This window comes from Mustela putorius, unplaced genomic scaffold, assembly GCF_011764305.1.
Source record: "Mustela putorius furo isolate JIRA1106 unplaced genomic scaffold, ASM1176430v1.1 tig00003909_pilon_pilon_pilon, whole genome shotgun sequence".
Taxonomy (NCBI): Eukaryota; Metazoa; Chordata; class Mammalia; order Carnivora; family Mustelidae; genus Mustela; species Mustela putorius.
The window spans coordinates 31,056,717-31,076,875 of NW_025422057.1; the positions used below are offsets into that span (position 1 = coordinate 31,056,717).

Sequence of the window (20,159 nt, forward strand, 5' to 3'; positions counted from 1 at the left end):
TATTTTTTAAAGAGGATAAACTTGAGAAAGCATACCAGTTGCTTTCCATTCATCCCACCTGTAACAACAGGATCTTCAGGTCTCTGGGCAAAATGCCGAGTTATCACTGCCCACCTGGCTAATTTCAGACCCAAATAATGAAGACTGGTATAGTTGATCTGGGCTATAGGCATTCAGGATAATTTTCAGTGTACTGATTGCGGTTGCTGCTGTGCAGATTCTAAGTAAAATTGGGAAATAACTGAATTTGCCTTTTGAGAAACTTCTGGCTCTTTTTCCTTTTTCCTGCTCTACTGTGACTCTACTCAGCAGTCCCCTTCATATCCAAAGTCACCCATTCTGACTGGGGAAACACCCTTGTAGAGATCCTCTTTTTGCTCAACTAGAAATGCTCCGGTTTCCAGAACAGTCTTTCTCTTCAGCATTCTCTCAAACCTTGTCAGAATCCTCTCTCCAAAATGAGAAGATAACCGAATTAATGGTTCTTCTCTAATGATCGTCATCAGAGGAGTGGCTAGTAGATTTTCAGAGCCTCTGGTTTTAGATTTCCTGTCCAGTTTTTCTCTAACCTTGAGGCGAATACAGACATCAAGTTTATTAGGGGTTCAGTTATTTCTCCCCCCTACAAATTCATTTGTTGAAATCCTGCCTCCTAGTAGCTCAGAATATGATTCCTTTGGAGATAGGGTCTTTTTAGGAAGTATTTAATGTTAAAGTAAGGGCAGTAGGATGAGCTCTAATCCAAGATGACTGCTGTCTTCACAAGAAGAGGAGATTAGGACCCGGATGTGTGCATTCACAGAGTAAAGACCAAGTGAGGTAGCTGTGTTCTGAGTTGCCAGGTGACGGAGAAGTTTGTTCGAGGTGGAAGTTGCTGGCAGGCAGGAGGGATGGACATTATGGTGGAATTTCCAACATCCTTCCGCCCTGGATGATTAGCGGAGCTGGTGAGTGGATGGCATTCCCCCGGTGACAGGTGATAGCGTTGGAGCGGTCAGAGGGAAGGGAAGAGTTTATATTCCATGCTTGGGGGAATCTTTCTTTTTCCTCTGGGCCTTGTTGTGGCTGGAGTGAACTTGCAGACACTGCACCTGTTGTGCTTCCAACTTGAGAATGAGGCTTATGTGGCAGGATGATAGGATAGAGAAATGGGAAGAACCTGGGGCCTTGATGGTGTCAATGAACTCTTGTGACAGCCAGCCCTCAAATGTGCCCTGACTGCAAGACTTCCTGCTCTGAGAGATCAAGGTCCTTATCTGCTGAAGGCTTTTGAGTTGGGATTTCCTTTACTTGCAGCCGACCATCTTAATATTAAAACTGTGCAGGGGTTGGGCTGAAGACAAGGATGAGCTTTCCCAGATAATTTGAAATTCCCATTTGTAAAGTAGACAAGAATGCCCCTTTGCCACTGTAAGTATTCAAGTACAGGTTCACTATGATTTTTAAAAAATCTTTTACTGATTAGAATTTTGCTCTAAACGATTCTTTAGTGTGTTTCAGACGTCATGATCTAAGATTCAAAAATAATTCTCACTAAGGTGTGAGTGACCTTGAAGCTGAACCTTTCCTCAGGACATTTGCATTATCCCCAGTGTGATAACGCAGATGAAGTTTTTATTAGTAGCATGTGGAGGTGGGGGAGGTTTTTGTGCATGAGAACCTTCCAGGTGCTCCTTGCCCAGTTCAGATGAGCGAACATTCTTCTCTGCCCCTCATGGGGCCTGTGTCTGCCACCCCCAGGTTTGGAAGATTGTTGAACCCTGACCAAAGGGGAAATAAGCTATATTGTGACTATTGGATTTGCAAAACACAACATACAGAGGGCCTACAGTGTGTGGAGAGGAAAAGTGAAAAAGAGCAGGATCTGGTGCCCTGAGAGCTTCTGGAGGGAGGGGCCCAGGGGCTGAGGGGCATGGCGGGAGTGGTGGACACAGGGCTGCAAGGATTATGGGGAAATATTTTTCTCTTTGTTGGAACCCCTTTTGACGTCCACCTTTCATCGTTTGTATTATAAAAATAACAGTTTTGCTATTTTAAAATATAATGTTGTAATAGAATGTTGACTGTGCTTTAAAAGCGCCACAATTTCTCCATTTGATTTTATGACCCTGGTTCACAAATGTCCTCATTTGCAAATGAGGAGATTTGCAAACACTCCTGCCTTCTCCTCCGAGAAGTGTGAATCACTTGGGTAGATTTTTTTTTTATTATTATTCTGATCCCAATGTTGATTAGGTTTCTAGTGGTTCCTGTAGTTAAATATAAAATCACGGTGCAAACTGTATTTTGCTCTCATGCCTGTGATTCTGAGGCAGGAAGCGTGCCCTCCTGCTATGTATCTCGTACGTACTTACCCAGACTGGGCTTGTTGGGGAAGGGTGTTTCCAGAAGGTCAGAGGATCACGTGGCAGGTGGGATGTCACCCAGAGTGTCAGGGCTGGACAGGGCCCCTGAAATCACATTGTGTCATCCACACTGTCTTAACACAAAGGCGGACAACTGGGAGTAGGAATGTGACTCACCAGGGACAGGTGGTTAATGGATCATTGACCTGAGAGGGTCGAAGTGTGAGAATGCCCAGGTTTTGCTTCAACGTATCAGTTTTCAAGCATTTCGATTTGCGAGGAAACCAAATCTGATTGATTTTTCAGTTGGTAAGAGGGATCAATGCAAAGGCAATCAATGCAATGCAAGAGGCAGAGATGTTGTGGAGAAGATAATTACTAAGCCTGTAAATATGTTTACGTGTAGTGGCGGGGGAAGACGGCCCAGCCAACATTTCTCCCTGGTGGCAGGAATTCTTTGTCCTGGACATCAGCTATGTCTGGTGTCAGGTTGGCCCTCGTGCTTCCCCAGCTCCAGCTAGGGACCCGGAGGGGAGAAAGAAGCCGCCTTCAGAGCTGGGCTCGGTGCTCCCATTGGAGGCCATGTAAGCACGAGGCTGGCCTGTTTACTGCCAGGAAGCTTTCTTTCCTTTCACTTCCCGGAGTGACCCTCCCTTGCCTCAGTTGGAAAGGCCCACTTCAGCTTGATTGGGAAGGTTCAACGAGTTCCTTTATTTTGTGCCCTTGGCCTTCCAACCTCTGACTTAACAAGGCGGCTTGTGTTGGATTCCAGCTCCAACACAGAGAGTTAACGTTTCCTGAAAAAGTCCCAGTAAAATGGAAACTTAGATACAGTTTGATCAGCTCTGTCAAGCTGTTAATTATTAAACAAAATCAATATTTTTTAGTTTAATTTTGACTCTTTTCGGTTAGAAAAACTGAAGGTCATTCCTTTATAGACAACCCTTACACCCGAAGGAAAAAAAATCCCAGTGTGTGTTTTCGGTCTCCTTCTGGGAAATGGCAGGTTGGCAAAAAGTCCTCTGAGGCGGTGGTGGAAGTCCTAAGAATGTTTTCCTGCTTGTCTGGGGGCACCAAGGCCTGAGAGCAGGAAGGCTGTTGAGGCCCAGGGTAGCTGAACTGAGCTTTTGCAGGTCATAGCCAGCCCCAAGAAGTGGGCAGGTGTAGGGGCCAGAAGCCAGTAGTAGCCAGGCAATGACCACTAGCAGAAAGCTGGCCAAGGCTTTAAGTAAAAAATTAATTTGTCCCAGAAACAAAGGCAAGCAAAGAGTCCCCCAGCTGGTGCTTGGAATGGACGTAGGGCTGCAGAGTCCTGTCTCTCCGATCTCAGGGTTGGTCCTGTTCAGCAGGGAGGTGTGCTGAGCGCCCTGTCTTTAAGAGGCAGACAGCTAGCCGGGGACAGGCTGACAACACTGTAGACAAACCATGGCAAATGGAACAAAAGAGGATGTGCATGTGGCTCAGGGTGGATTCTGGCCCACCACCACCTCCCCTTGGCCTCTCCTCCAGGAAACAGCCAGATAGGGAAGTCCCTGGGACCTTTCATTTGTAGACAGACTGGTTTGGTTGTTTAAATTGTGATACTGCCTAACTATGGCTCTAGGCTTCTGTCCCTTAGCCCTGTAGTAGACTCACAAGACTCAAATGCAAGTACGCAACCATGGGGCTATTTTCATGTCCTGATTGCTAATAGAAGGGCTTCATGATTACTAGTAAATGTAGAGAAATGACAGCCGCCTCTTAGGAAGCACTCACTGTGCGTCAGGCACAGTGCACAACAGTAACAATCCTGAGAGGCTGGGATTGTAATTTCCATGGGGCAAGTAAGGAAAATGAAGCTTTGAAAGGTTGCACAATTTGCCTAATGTAACCAGCTGGTAAGAGCTGAGATTCAACCTAGATGTTCTGGATCCGGAGTCCAGCTCTCTTAAGGACTACCCTATGGGTGGCTGCCCTGAAAATGGGCCTGGCAGACCTCCAGCTGAGTGGAATTGACCACGCACCCCAGGGCTACAATCTGAACCCAAACCAGCATTTGCCCAAGGTTCTGGCAACACTCCTGCTCGCTCCCAGCTAGCGGCTGAGCTTGTGGGGCTACTGCAGCAGGCTGGCTCCCGGGAGATGTGGGACTCCTCCAGGGGCCACCTGCAGCTTGAGAACTCCTTGAGAGAGGCTTGTGGAACTTGCTTAGACAGCTAGGTGGTCTAGGCCGCTTGCAGTCGTCCTTCCTTCCTCCTCTTCTTTATCTGGCCTCAGACCATGGGATGATTTCTCCGGCTTTCCTCCCCATTTTCTGCCCCAGGTACTTTCCCTGATATAATTCTTACATGTTTAATTCCACCTCAGTGTTTGCTTTTCAGAAGACCTGGACCAACACCGTGTGTGTACCATGTCGAATTCCCAGGGCAGCTTGGCTCAGCCTGCGAGCGTGAACTGGAGAGTCGGACAATTTCCTGCTTCTCTCCAGATCCTGCCCTAAAAGCCCCATGACCCAAAGCCCAGTGTTGGTCCTCCCTGTTGTAGTTTCTCCCTGGTAATTACTTAGGTGATCAGTCTTATCTTATTCATCGATTCATCCATTCATGGAAGAAGCATTCATCGATTTCACTATGTTCTAGGCTCTGGGGATCAAAAGACGAATGTCAGGGAATCTGGCCTCGAAGGAATCACAGTGGAAGAGCGATTTGGTCAACACATCAACAATACTAATTGCTAAGGACTCTCCAGGGCTTGCTCTCTGTCAGATGTTCTTTGGGCGTTGTATATGAATCAACTCATGATGTACTTATGACTATTGTGGGAGATCTATGGTATGATGATTTCTGTTCACACAAGGGGCAGCTGAGGCAGACAGAAGGAAGTGGCAGAGCTCGGGTCTGGACGCAGGCAGAAAGCTCTCGGACTTATTGATTGCTCTGCTCCATGGCTCCTGACCGTGCTGCTTGTTCTAACAGTGTGTGACCATACCTGGGGATGCAGGCTTCCACTGCAACAGAAAATCCCCTCGGCTGCCACCATGGTGAGAACCATCTCACTAGATGATCTGGTGCGCTCGGACACCTCTTTTGTTGTGGAGATTCAACGCTTGCTGCCCGGTGTCTGGGAGTAGCCTGATCTCTGTTGTTTCCTGTCCCCTTGGCTACCAGGAGCATCCCTGGGCCTGGGCCGTCTGACCCTCACTTCCTGGGTCTGGCTCTGGACAGATGCAGCGGTACACTCCTGCCCATTTCTACAGGGGCACTTGTCTTGCAGAACTCTCATTCGGTAAATGAGTAACAACAAAAATAACAAATACTTAACTTTGTCAGGCACTTTTCAGTTTTCCAAAGGCTTCTGCATTTGTCACTTAATCCCAATGAGCCTGTGCAGCAGGTCGGGCAGGTATAAATAATCTCATTTTAAAGGAGAGGAAATTGAAGCTTAGGAAAGTCATGATTACCCAGTCAGTGGTAGCGGTGGGACTTGAATCTAGGCCCCTGTGGTTTTGCTGACTGCACTCTTCCAGAACCCCACCAACAGCTGCATTTATATTGCTAGAAAATAGGATATAATAGCTGTAGAGTCTTGCCTTTAGTGGAGCAGGTTTTAATTGCTAGGGTGGGAGGCAATCAGCAGCCCCTGGGTTAAAGGAGTTTCTATTTTGGCCCATAATTATTTAAGCAATTTGGAATGCCATCGTGTTTTTTTTTGTTTGTTTTTTTTTGTTGTTGTTGTTTTTTATTTTTTAAGGCAGTCGCTGAGGAGAAGCCTGTCCCCCGCCCGATTTGACTCTTCTGTGCGTCCAGATGCTGCCTTTCAGATTGAGGAGGGAAAGTTACGCTTCCTAAGAACGGAAAGTGAAACTGACCAGTCCAGTTTCCTGTTCTAGCTGGGTAGACTGCTAACGGTCAGCAACAGCGGGAAAAGTAAACGTCACCTTAGCCTTTCTTGTGTGATAGCGGAGTGGTAGAGAGGAAAAACAAAAGGAGTTTTCTTCACAATGTCCTAAGCTCATTTCTATTACCAAGGGGTGTCTGGGTGGCTCAGTCGGTTAAGCGACTGACTTCAGCTCAGGTCATGATCTTGAGGTCCTGGGATCTGGCCTGGAGTCCACTTCCTGCTCAGCAGGGAGTCCCTCTGCCTCCTCACCCCCTCCTGCTCTCTCCACCCCCCTTCTCAAAAAAAAAAAAAAAGAAAAAAGAAAAGAAAAAAAAAGAAAGAAAGAAAGAGTTGCCTTTGGTGTCTCAGTTCTTGGCCAGGTGAAAATAAACTGCATTTTTGTGGCCAGCCCTAGACAAAGCCGGCTTTTCTATCCTCACACCAGTAAATCCAGACGTCAATGTCTGTTTAGATTAGAATTGATTCCTGAACCAGGAAACTCAGAAGAGGCTGTTTAAAGAGTAGTTATTAATGGCCTCATTACAAGCCTGTGTCCTGCCATTTGAACGAAATTTACATAGAGAGAGGAAGCACATTTATAAGTATCGGAAAGAGATGAAGAAAGAGGAAATCTTCACAGGGGCTGCGGTACCTCCTGCTTGGTTAGCAACACTGGGGTTTCCTGAACGGTGAAACAGGGGCCTGCAGGCCTGCAGCCCCGAGAGTCCTGGTGGAGACCCTTGTCCCTAGTGGTGGCTTTTGGAACGCAGGTATGGACAGTGCTTCTTAAGGATCTTGATAAACTTGGCCCATGAAAACTGTGCTGGGAGCATCCCCAGAGACATGCTGGGTCCAGGGTAAACGTGGCTTTCTGCAACCCTTCCCAGATTTATGTCAGAGACTGGTTGAGGGCACTTCTGTCTTTGGCCAGGAAGCAGCTCACCTAGAGGAATTATTTCTCCAGTGGGGTCCTCTTTCTTGAGATCAGCCATTCCTTCAGCCAGGGAACTGGTTAGGGGATGGGAACCTTGAGTTCTAAATGTGGCTCTACCATTAAACCCGCTGCTGGTGACCGAGGGCAAGTCAGTTCACGTCCTGGTGTGCTCCGTTTTGCCGTCTGCAAAGTGGGAGATAGTCACATCGGTCATGGGTACCTGAGGCCGTTGAGAGGAAGAAGTGAGAACAAATTAAGCCTTTCTGAGGCACCAAGTGGTGTGAAAACTCCAAATAACCCCTGGCTTCTTGGGTGGGAGTGGAGAAGTTTGGCTCACTTACTGAGGGAAGTTTCCAGAAGGTTGAACCTGGAAGAGGGCTGGAGAGGCCAAGCAAGTCTGGGGGGCATGAGTCCTGTTGTCAAGGTCTCTTTCGTTGTCATGGCAACCTCAGCTGTGGGGCTATTTTTATGCAAGCTGAAGAGCAGGTAGGGTACTGTTGGGGAGGGGAAGGGAAGAGCCCTCATCTTTTGCTTTAAAGCAAAACAAAACTAACACTTTGAATAGTTCACTTAGAGCACTGGGTGAGGGTTAGATAGAGATCTGAGAGACCCGAGGTCTCCTCTCCTCCTGCACAGAAGCTTCCTTGTCCTGAACTTCAGGTCCCTGGAGGAGGGCCAGAGCAATTACCCGGTGAAGGAAGGAGGAAGGATTCCTTGTCCATGTGAGTTGGTGGTAACGACTGGCGTTGAGGTATGTGGAGTCCTGATCCAGAGCCCTCTAGCTAGCACTACGGATCCACTGATGTGTGAGGAAACTGGGTAGCCTCAGGAACCTGCAGCTGGCACAGAACATCAGGATGGCAAAGCAGGTTGGATGTGACAGGTGAGCTGGCGAGTGTTGGGAAACTCAGCGGCACCCACTACATCAGGCAGCGAGCCCGGGCTTGCAGGAGGAGGGGGCGCCTTCTTGCCCCTCCTTTCTGTTCCTTTCTCCTTGTTTCCAGGGAGGCAGAGTGGCCACCACGGGGCTATCTGAGTTGAGGATATGCCTATAGGACTCTGCCTTACCTTTTTGGCATCATGGGGATGATGATGGTGAGGAAGGTGACAAGGACAATGACTGATGTCACTTTAGTGAACACACACTAACACTGCTAAATGATTCCCCCCGCCAGTAAGATACGTGGCGGGTAAGGCATTCCTCTGACTCTCCTACTGTCATTCGGACTGATGACTGTATGTGCCTTTGCCGGGAGTTGGTGACTTGTGGCTTTGGTGTACTTGTTACTGTTTGGGGAGTTTTTTTTTAAGTGAAAGGGGTTCATTGGACAGGAAATTCAGTACCCATTAACTGAGGTGGGTAAACAAGGCAGGAGAAAGACCCATGGGTGTTGACTAAAATGAATAAGCAGTCTTGATGTTTGCCAGGAAGCGGGGAGGGGGGGAGTGGGTATTGAAACTCAAAACCTGAGTCCCACCATTGCAGGCCTCTCACTTCACCCCAGAACCCATATGCTCTCGCAGGGAGAGCAAAATCTCCCTCATCTGGATCCACACTTTTGGAATTTGGGGATGAGGCCAGGCCTGAGGTCTCCTTTCGTGCTTTCTAAGGATACAATAATAACCACGACACTGATTTTCTGAGCTAATGTCTTAGAAACCAGATACATGGTAGGAGAAATGTTTAGTCTACTTGAAAATCAATTCTTTAAGCATTGTGTGAACCATGCTTGTGGTCCACTTTCAGACATCGGGTTAATTATAGCATCTCGTTTGCTCATGTAAGCAGAGCAGGATGTTGGCTTGGTAACAGTTTGTTAGCCACTGGTTTATGTTGTTATATATTTGGAGGCACTGTTTGCTTAGGGTGTGATGGCTGGTCAGCCACTCCCCTTCTCGATTCTGACTAAGATTTACAGAAGAGCTGACATATTCTGCTTGTGTCTCTGGAATTAGTCCAGAGAACAAGCAAAGTCCTTCCACTTTTAGAAAAACGAAGCTGTATTTTCAGTCTATATTTTATAGGCTTTCCCTTTCTCATGAAGTGTTTGCTGACAGGTCTTTGATATACAACTAAAGTCCTTGAATGGCACTCAAGCATCCTCGCTGACCCTCAGGTTCCCCTATCCCTCTCACCCTATATACAAGGTGCTCCCACATTGCTTCCTGTGGCTCAAATTGATGTCAAGCCTTTGTGCCTTTAACCATGCCTTTACCTCTGCCGGGAAAGTTGCTCTGACCCCCTCATCAGCATTCTCTGTGTCTTTCAAGGCCTTACTTGCCATTTCTTTGGGGGATGTCCTTCCTACTTTGATCCTATGGTGGTCATAAACTATATTTTGTTTATAAATTCCTGCTTATCCCTCATAATTTTTTTTCCAAGTTATTCCTGTTCTCTTTTGTCTCTGGAAGTTGAGAGAAATTCTCCCGGGTTTCTGGCCTATGTGGTCCCCCCCACTGTCAGGGAGGCCAGAAATGTTCTCACCCCTACATTTCTTGGAGGTCCTAGGATAGGCTTTGAATCTTGGTTATTCATGGATAGGCAATGAATATATGTTGAAGGAATGAGCTATGATTTATTTTATTAAATTAAATGGAAATGTACCTTTTTCACTAGGGTAATCTCAGCCTCCAAGTGCTATTCGACTTAGTTAAAGTAAGTTAACTTGCTGCCTTCATCCTTCAGGAAGTTGTTCTCAACTTCCTAAACTTCTGTTCTATTTTTCGTGTGGCAGCACTTTTAAACGCTTGGAAACTTAACTTACATCACTGAGGTGAAGTCAGGGTCTTATCACACAGGCTGGTGCTTGCTGGTAAGGGATTTGATAGTTGTCTCAGGTTTTCCATGTGGAGCCTCCTGTTTCTAATTCAGCTGTCAGCTGCTTCTTCTTTTCTTCTTCTTCTTCTTTTAAGATTTTATTTATTTGAGGCAGATGAGAGAGAGCAGGAGCAGGGAAGGGGTGGGGACAGGGAGCAATAGAGGGAGAAGGAGAGGGAGAAGCAGACTCTCTGCTGATGTGGGGCTCCCTTCTGCAGACACTTAACCAATTGAGCTACCCAGGCACCCCCTCAGTGGTAAGCTTCTTGAGGCCAAGACTATAGAGGACACACTCTTGGCACTCCCCAGTGGGTCCCATGTCAGACATATTCAGTAGATATTTGCTAGGTGATTTGGAAACCCAGACTTCAGAACATTTTATGTCTGGCTTTCAGGTATCTTTGTTTTATAGTTTCATCATGGTGGCTTGGTTAGGATGGGTGAGAATCATAATACCTGAGAAGTTTCATCCTGAGTGGGAAAGCCACTGGAAGTTTCTCCAGACTTCAAGCAACTCTCTGTATTCCTGCCTCATCTGTGTGATGGTTAAATTTGGGTCCCAGACCTAGAATGCAAATACAGAGGGAACATGGCCCCTTTCTTTCATGGACCCTGCCACTAGGTTGCTTGGCTATTCATTTCTATTTTATTCTAAGAAATCTTTGACTCTTCTTCACTCTTTCTTTTATCACCTACACTGGAAATCTTGGATGCAACTGATGATCACTTATTTCATTCCAGCCCATAGATATATGTTCCCCAGTGACCACAACTGGACTGGCTCCAGTGAGCATTTCTGTCTCATTCCTTTTGGGTCTAGGTTGGCGGAAAGTTGTTTCGTCTCTGCTAAAAATGTGCCTCCTTAATTTCTTTCTTTTTCACTTTCTTTTTCCTTTTCACCTAAAACTTCAAGAAAATAACTCAATATATTTATGCTATAGGCCTTCTTCTTCCCTTCCTCCCTTCACTTTCCCTTACTTAAAAAATCACTAATAAATTTAGCTTAACGTAATGGAAACTGTATAGCATAATTCAGCATTCCTCAAACTTTGGTCAGTTGAGAACCATCAACATGGTTTTTGGTTTATCTTTCTCAAAAGACTTATTTATTTATTTATTTATTTAAAAACAATTTTATTGAGATATAATTCATATGCCATGCAGTTCACCCATTTAAAGTGTAAAATTCAATTTTTTCGGTATATTACCAGTTTTTATTGTTTTAATTTTTATTTATTTTTTAAAAAAGGTTTTATTTATTTATTTGACAGAGATCACAAGTAGGCAGAGAGACAAGCAGAGAAAGAGGAGGAAGCAGGCTCCCTGCCAAGCAGAGAGCCTGACAAGGGACTTGATTCCAGGACCCTGAGATCATGATCTGAGCTGAAGGCAGAGGCTTTAACCCACTGAGCCACCCAGGCGTCCCAACTTCCTTAAATTTCTATGTCCCAGTTTTCTCATCTGGGAAATGGGAAGAATCATATCAATGCCTTAGTTGTGATAGAATAGAATCACATATGTTAAGGGTTTTGCCTGGGTCCTGGCAGATAGTAAATGCTCAACAAATGTGGTTGTTTTAATGAATGATCCTTATTTACAGTTTTCTCGGAGCTAAGCATTAACTTACAAGAGAAGTTAGCTTGTGTATTCTGAAAAAACTCTCCAAGACCAGCAAACACCATCCTCCGTCCCTGTACAGGCTGTCAAAAAGCCATGGTCCTGACTGACTGACAGACTGTGTGCAGGAAAAAGACAGCAAACTTACTGGTCTGAAAACTCAACTGGACAGGAAGAGAATACAGCCTAGGGTCAGGCCCCTTGAGCTCACAGGACCCCGCTGGATCCATGGGTGTTCAGTGTCGCGTGATTTAAACCCCATCCTTGGCATGTGCCCGTTGGCCCAGGTGGTGGGTCGCAGCACATCTAACCTGGGGCGTCTTGGCTCAGACTGAGGCAGCCCCACTAGGCATTGGCGAGCTAACGGCTCAGTCGCATCTCCTTACGTGGCCACCACAGCCCACACCAGGAACAGCGAGTGACAGCTGCTTCCTGCCCTGGACCCGGCCACGAACCAGCAGGGCCTGGACCGCTGGGCACCAGTTCCCGTGGGCTTGCTTCCTTCCCTCCTTCAGGCACAGGGTTTCCATCTATAAAATAAGGATAAGATATTAGTTCCAATCTCCCAGCGTTGTCGCAAGTATTAAATGAGATTAAGACTATCAAACAGTCCCCACAGTATTCAGTAACAGATAACTTCTACTGTTACTATTAGTAGGGAAGGGTCTGTCACCAACATTGTCACCGAGCATGCGTGGCTCCACGGGGTGTGGTGGCCGTCCCTGCGCACACTCATGCGTTGCATTCACAATCTGCAGTTTGTTGACCCAGACAATATAGAGACGCCCTCATAAAGGATAAAAATTACGAACCCTTAGTGTTGACAGATTATTCTGCTGTTCTTAAATATGTATAAACATATTCATCTCCTTATGTTTGCTGTTCCTTCCCAACTCGGAAAGCAAAACATGAGCAAGATACTGATGTCGGTGTGAAATGAATAAAAGGCAGGCGGACCGGGCTTCTTTCGCTGGGTGAGGCTGGCTTATTGCCGCAGCACCGCGAGCTTGGCTTGAGGCTGCGTTGCTCTCTCTGTCCACTGAGGGAGCTTGCTGCGACTCCCCTGGGTTATCCTGGGGCTTGGATCTCCCATCACATTTCTCTGCATGAAGTAGTATACAGGGAAGCCTTCTGGTGTTCGTGGGGCTCAGACGCCTCCAGTGCATATCGCTCTGCCGCCTCTCTTCTTCCCTCATTGGCCCCTGACCTCCCGTGCAACCCTGTATAGCTGCAGACCCACACGCACACGCAGGCACCACAGTCTTTTGGCAGGACCCAATTATAACATGGCCATCCTGAGAATCTGGAATGTCTTTGCATCTTACTTCAGAGGCACTGATTCTCATAAGGACTGAATGAAAAGCCTGAGCACAAATTCTCATAAGGATGATATCTGAGGCCTTTTGGCAGATGCCAGTTTGAGAAACGTGGATTCACGTCTGGCCTAAATCTCTAGAGTATCTGGAGCAGACTCCAAAATGAAACACAATATTTAAAAAGAGTAACAGGCAAGCCCAGGCCCTGGATGAGAGTGTAATAGGAGTTAAGAAAAACGGTCACTGAATTATCTGTCAGAGAGGGCAAAGTGTGAAATGCACATGTTAGCCTCTTCTTGTCTAATAGGAGAAAACAGGCAAGTTCTCTCAAGAGACAAACTTTTCAGGGCACCTGGGTGGCTCAGTGGGTTAAAGCCTCTGCCTTCAGTTCAGGTCATGATCTCAGGCTCCTGGCATTGACCCTGCATCAAGCGGTCTGCTCAACAGGGAGCCTCCTTCCCTTTCTCTCTCTCTGCCTGCTTCTCTGCCTTGTGATCTCTGTCTTTCAAATAAATAAATAAAATCTTAAAAAAGAGAGAGAGAGAGAGAGAGACGAACTTCTCCTGCCTCTGAATCCAATGAGTATTTGCCACATGAATCCTTTATAGATGAGACTCCAGGGATCCAGAGGCACCAAGAAAGTCTTTGTCTATAATTTCTCTAGAGTTCCTGTGGACCTCATAAAAGCTGAGGAAATACTGTTCAATTTTAAAGCAGTGAGGATATTGTTGGTGCCTTAATAATACTTCACAGTGTGTGTGTGTGGGGGGGGGGTCCTCAGGGTTTTCAGAGCACCTTCTCTCAAACATTTCTTATTTGAGACCCAGGACAGCGCCCTACCCCAAGGTGGGGAGGGTGGTAAGGGGTCTGCATCCTGCAGTGGCCACGCGTGGTGCCGTCTCTCTCTGTCAGGTGGGTTTCAGGGGTGCTCTCATCTTGCTTAGAATTTCCTCCAAGGAAACCTTGGGTTTGCTCTTCCCTGGAAGGTAGTAGTGGGTAAGTGGTAGTGGTGTCAGCGCCTCCAGAGTCGGCCTCAGGATGGATGGCATCCTGCCTGACTTGCTGAAATGAATTCACTGCTGGGAGCGAATTCATTTCAGGTGACTGAATGGATAGATCTACTGGAAGGAACTGTTTATATAGCCCATCTGAACACTGACGAGTATCTGCCAAGTGCCACACTCTTAGGGTCAATCTCATTTGTGCCAAGCTAGTAACACGATTCGGCACAAGATTCAGTGGCTGCTTTCTCTTTACCCTACCCTACCCCCAGTATCTGGGTGCTTTCTCCCTGTGTAAACTCATAGAACATATGAAAGATGGGCAGGTAGGAAGGCAGGAAGAATAGGGGGAGGGAGGGAAGAAGGGTCATGCACAAGCCAAGCACAGATTTTGTTCTGACCTTTTATATGCATTTCTCTTAATATAGTTGCTACCCTACACTAGAAGATATATGGTTTTATATCTTGCTGTGTTGCTTGACATAATGTCATAAGCTTGTATTTTAAAACTCTTTGAAAATAATATTTTGTAAAAAGATTTTATTTATTTGTGAGAGAGAGAGAGAGAGAGAGTGGGCGGGCACAAGCAGGGGAAGCAGCAGGCAGAGCCAGAAGCAGATTCCATGCTGAGCAAGGAGTCTGATGCAGAGCTCAATCCCAGGACTCTGAGATCATGACCTGAGCTGAAGGCTGATGCTTAACCCATTGAGCCACCAGGCATCCGAAAATAATATTTTTAAGTATTCTTTCATCAGACAGTGAAGTTGTTTTCCACTTTTCACGGATGCAGAGAATGAATTAGTAGACGCCTTGATTCATTATCTTTGTCTACATTTTGAACATTTATTTTCCTACTTAAGAGAAATTTGCAGTAGAATTATATACCAAAGGATGCAAACATTTTATTTTATTTTTTTTTAAGATTTTATTTATTTATTTGACAGACAGAGAACACAAGTAGACAGAGGCAGGCAGATAGAGAGGAAGGGAAGCAGGCCCCCTGCTGAGCAGAGAGCCCAATGTGGGACTCGATCCCAGGACCCTGAGATCATGACCTGAGCCGAAGGCAGCGGCTTAACCCACTGAGCCACCCAGGCGCCCTACAAACATTTTAAAGACTTTCTCTTTCTCTGTATATGGACACATGCCTTTCCAGAAAGGTCTTACCAATTTATACTTCCCTCAGCATCAAATGAGAGTAAGTATCTGTCTTCCCTCACCTTCATACATTTCCTAATTTTAAAAGGTAGACTAGCGATATGTTATTTTTATGTGCATTTTCATGATAATTAGTGCTAATGAAGATCTTTTTTTAGATTGGGAAGTAATTTGTATTTCTTCTTCTGTGAATTATCTACTTATTTGGTGTTTTTAAAGAGATTTCTATGATCTCTTCATATAGTAAGGAGATTATCCCCTTGACATACATATTTATTTCAAATTTTAAACCAGTTTATGATATGCCATTGGATTTTTTGGTAACAACTTTATTGAGGTATAAGTCACATAATGTTGTACAAGTTACCCAGTTTTTTCAAAATTTTATTTAAATTCTATTAACACGAAAAAACAACCCTCCAAAACCCCAAAAATAACAAAAAATAATTTTTATTGACATATGAGCATTAATAGTTTCAGAGGTAGAGTTCAGTGATTCATCAGTTGGATATCACACCCAGTGCTCATTCCATCAAACAAGTTACCCGTTTAAAGTGTACAATTCAGTGGATTTTTTAGGATATTCACAGACTTGTGCAGCTATCACCACCGTTAATTCTAGAATATTTTCATACCCTCCAAAAAGAAACAGCATACACTTTAGCTATCATACCCCAAGCCCTACTTCCCCACCAAGGCCCCAGCCATAGGCAACCACTAATCTACTTTTTGTCTCTATAGATTTGCCTCCTATGGACATTATTATATATTTGGAATCACACAATGTGTGGTCTTTTGTGGCTGGCTTCTTTCATTCAGCATCATGTTTTCAATGTTCAATATTTTATTCCTTTTTATGACTGAATAATATACCATGTTTTGTCTATCCATTCATTAGCTGAGGGACGTTTGGGTTGTTTTCACCCTTGGCTATTATGGCTAACGCTGCCAAAGCAATACAATTTAGATTTTAGTTTTATAAAACTTTGTTTACTAAAGTTCTAAATTCATACCAACCCTATTGCTTGCTTAGATTGTATTTCATTAGTTGTTTAAGATGAACAAATCTTTTCCCAAACCAATGATAACATTTGCAGTTTTTAATTTTTTTAAAGGATTTTATTTATTGAAGAGAGAGAGAAAGAGTGAGAGAGAATATGAGCAGGGCAAAGAACAGAGGCAGAGGGAGAAGCAGGTGCCCCTCTGAGCAGGGAGCCCTATGGGGCTCCATCCCAGGACCCCGGGATCATGACATGAGCCAAAGGCAGCTGCCTAATCGACTGAGCCACCCAGATGCCCCTCATCTTTTTAATTTTTAATTTTTTTTCATCTTTAAAATTTTTAAGATCTGTTTTTTGTTTTTCTTCACTTTAGTTTATTTTTCACTTTAAATCAAACCTTATTTTGGAGTATATGAGAGTTAGGAAGCGTCTAAATAGTCCTTCTGTCCCTTCACCCCCACCCCAAATAGCTAAATTTTTCCAGCACTATCTGCTGAGTCATTCTTCTCACCAATGATTTTCTTTATTCTACACTGATTTCTAATGCTTTCTTTATCACATATTAAGTTTTTATGAGACTAAAGCTTGATTTGGGGGTTATCCCTTGTACTGAATTGCTGTTTAATTTTTTATAAATGTAATATAAAATGGGATTAAATTTTATTGTTTCTTGAATATTAGTAAGAGGCATAAAACCTATATAAAGGGAATTTTCCTAGATAGGAAAATTGGTTATTATAAAGAAGAACATTGTTGCAAATATAATTTAAAATGCAGCGCAAGAAGAGAGGTATGTGGCTTATGCTCTGAATTTTATTTGAAAACTGAAACTTTTTCTTCCATGATTATTGATTTTGTCAGATTTTCTGCTTGTTTTGAGATAATTTTGGTAATTCATATTTTTCTATAAAAATTGTATTGAAATTTTAAAAATTCATAGCATGAAGTTTTCACATCAGTATGTTTCTAAAATTCTTCTCCTTATTTGTCACTATCATGTCTTTCTCATTGGTTTACTTATATTTTCTCTATACTTTCCTTGATATATTTATTAGAGCTTTGAGTCTTTGGCAAGCTGACTAATAATAGATCAGTAATTTGGGAAAAATGAAGAGTTTTTCTTTTTTGAAGCAAAGGAAGACTGTACAATGGGTCTGTTCCAAGGAGCTTATACCTGTAAAATAACTTAGAATAGGGAATTGGCAAAAGTTGATGCCTAGCACTGGACCATTCAGGGTAGTGTCTAAACAATTCTGGGGGAATTCCAGGGAACTTTGTGCAGTTTTAAGTAACTGATGGGGTGTTTTAAGTCAACGAGGTAATTTTCTTATCCAGGAAGAACCTCAGAAATGGAAAAAAAAAAAAAAAAAACGGGATGGTTCAGGCATCTAATAAGAAAATATTAATGCTTGATGTGATATTATATTCAGAAGAAGAATGCTAATTATCACTGATCTTTTTGGTTCTTTCCTAAATAGTCTTCCTCACTGGGTGGTTGTTGCTTGGGTGGCATGTACAGCTCTGTTCGTGGGGATGTGTCCTGGCTGTTGTAGGAGTCACGCATCAAGGAGAGAAGGCAGCAGAGAAGGAGAAAATGGCCACCTCTGTTAACATGGCTGGACAGCAGTGAGGCAGGCAGCTGCTGCACTTAGCCTTTGAGGGGGATAATTAGCACTGATAGAGGAGTCAGTAGGACTGGAAAGGAAAGGAGAGCTATAGCATATTGATGGCTCTGCCTACTGAAAACCAGCATCAACCCTCCTTGGAACATCCAGGGTTTTTGACCTTGTCTCTTAGCCCTAAATTCTGCTGGGATTCCTATTGCACAAGCAAGGTCAGAGACCTGGCTGCTTCTGCCAGGCCTTGTGGGATAGTGAGTCATGGGGGAAATCCCAGAGATGGGAAGAGCAGCAGGAGTGTGTCTCCCGCCCATCACAGTCTGGGACCATGCAGAGGCAACTGTCAGTACAGATGTCAGGCTCTAGAATGAGACTACTCTCTCAGGCTGTGGGGTTTTTAAGCTGCATAACTGGGAGGCCTGGGTCCTCTCCCCAGCCTGAGCAGGTCCTGGAGGTCCTTGCCTCACAGTTACAGCGGTAAGACATGATGGTGCCTTGCCCCCTCAGCCTAGCTCCCTCACCATAGCCTTCATTGTCATGGGAGCATGGCCTGTCCCCTGGTATGACCTGAGGTCTAATCTGCAAGTCTGGGGGTGCAGCTTTCTGGGGGCCTGAGGCACCACGCCAACATTTTACTAGGACTGAGTGCTGTGGGCTCTGCCAGAGGCCACCTCCTTCCTGGGAGTCCAGCCTGCAGGAATCAGCCAAGAGAACCCCTGCCTCTCACTAGACCTGCCCTTTTAGATCGTGGACTCTCCAAAGGCAGGCTTGATGCCTCATTCATCTTCATGTCCCCTCAGTGCCTGACATGTTGGGCTGGATCTGTAAGTGGTTTAGGAGTGAGGAAGAGGCAGCCCAAGAAAGGAACTGGATGAACCTTCCTTCCCTTAATGATTCTTAACCATTTTGTCCTTCTTGGGAGATCTGATGAAAGCTTTGGACTATCTCCAGAGAAGTATAAACAAGCATTGCACGTGCGTGCGCGCACACACACACACACACACACACAGAATCTTGCACACAGCCTATCAATTGATGAACCCTGGTTAAGAGCCCCTGCCTCAGAGTTCTGGTAGGTTCCACTTACATCACCTCAGCATCATCTCATTCTGTGCCATGCCCCACACATCTGCCCACCCCCTTCACTTGCTCTGAACCCGTGCACAATATAGGTGTTGGCTGGGATACCGATCTGGAACCCAGTTACTTTGATCCAAGATTTGTTGAGAATGATTGCTTTTCACAGTTGCTCCAAAGTGGTGCCATGGTCTAGCCATGACCCCAAGGAATAATGGCTTCCTGCACAGCACAGGTTTTACTTGATGTTCAAAAGATGACCTTTAAGTGGACAGCCCATGCTTGACCCCACCTGAAGAGAAGGGGCCTTCTTCCCTCGCAGCCACCAAAGCCAGCAGTGCAGGAAGCCTGGAGGTAAAGCTTCCAGAAACCTACTGGTTGAAACTAGACTTGCCAGCCTTGGGCAACATCCTGTTTCAGACTTTCTGGCCTTCTCCACAGTCTTCCTCTTGCTGTCGCCCTACCCTTGTGCCCTAACGGGTAATTGACTTTTTCCCAGTAGGTTGTCTTTCACGGTTTCCTGAGTCACTCCCTCCAGCTTGTATTTATTTGACATTCAGAGCCATTTCCTATTTGGTAATATTTGGGGCTTTCATGGGGTGGAACATGTCCATCAGTTCTCCTTCCTTGTGTTCCCATTCAGCGATGTCCTTTGTCCCGTAGATTCTGGCTGTGATTCAGTCACTGACACTGAGACTGAGGACGAGAAGGTCCCTTCCTACTCGAAGCATCAGAACCTGCCACAGCAGACTTCACCTGGGAACCTGATGGTGGTGCAGCCGGACCGTATTCGCTGTGGGGTAGGTGCTCCTGGGGCTGGTGGATCCATGGCAGTGCACAGCCTTTTCAGTGGTTGCTTCTGTGGCAGTAAAGGGAGTGTAATCTTAGCCTTCCCTCAGGGATTCTCTTGTAGATTAGCTGCCCTGGGATTCCCAGTACCTGGGCCCTTGAGCACACCTCAGTCCTTTAAATAAGAGAAAGGCGAGGGGCGCCTGGGTGGCTCAGTGGGTTAAAGCCTCTGCCTTTGGCTCAGGTCATGATCCCAGGGTCCTGGGATCGAGCCCCGCATCGGGCTCTCTGCTCAGCGAGGAGCCTCTTTCCCCCGTCTCTCTGCCTGCCTCTTTGCCTACTTGTGATCTCTCTGTCAAATAAATAAATAAGATCTTTAAAAAAGAGAGAGAGAGGCGAGCTCAGGAAAGTGTGTGTCATCCCTCTAAGACTTAAGTTCATAGATCAGAAATATAGATGTGTGGCAGCTTACCAGACATTTATGCTAACCCTGGACGGAGAGGGCTGGATCTGTTCCTGCCAGCCTAGGGCTGGAAGGAAAGGGGGGGGGGTGCATTTTGAAAGCTTGCTTCTCCATCAGCTGACCACTGTGGATGCTTTGAAATTTGCTGGCTGCAACGTGCCAG

At 45.4% G+C, this 20,159-nt stretch overlaps 1 protein-coding gene across 4 annotated transcripts in view; it reads left to right on the forward strand.

Moving 5' to 3' along the window:
- PIK3AP1 (phosphoinositide-3-kinase adaptor protein 1) overlaps positions 1-20,159 on the forward strand; it is a 114,780-nt gene that overhangs the window by 36,073 nt on the left and 58,548 nt on the right. For 3 of the 4 annotated variants that reach the window (XM_045068982.1, XM_045068981.1, XM_013054679.2), the window contains one exon: positions 19,408-19,544. In XM_045068982.1, the coding sequence (XP_044924917.1) occupies positions 19,408-19,544 (137 nt within the window). Of the gene's footprint in view, positions 1-916; positions 948-19,407; positions 19,545-20,159 lie in introns of those variants that run through there. The other variant, XM_045068983.1, reaches the window with a different exon arrangement.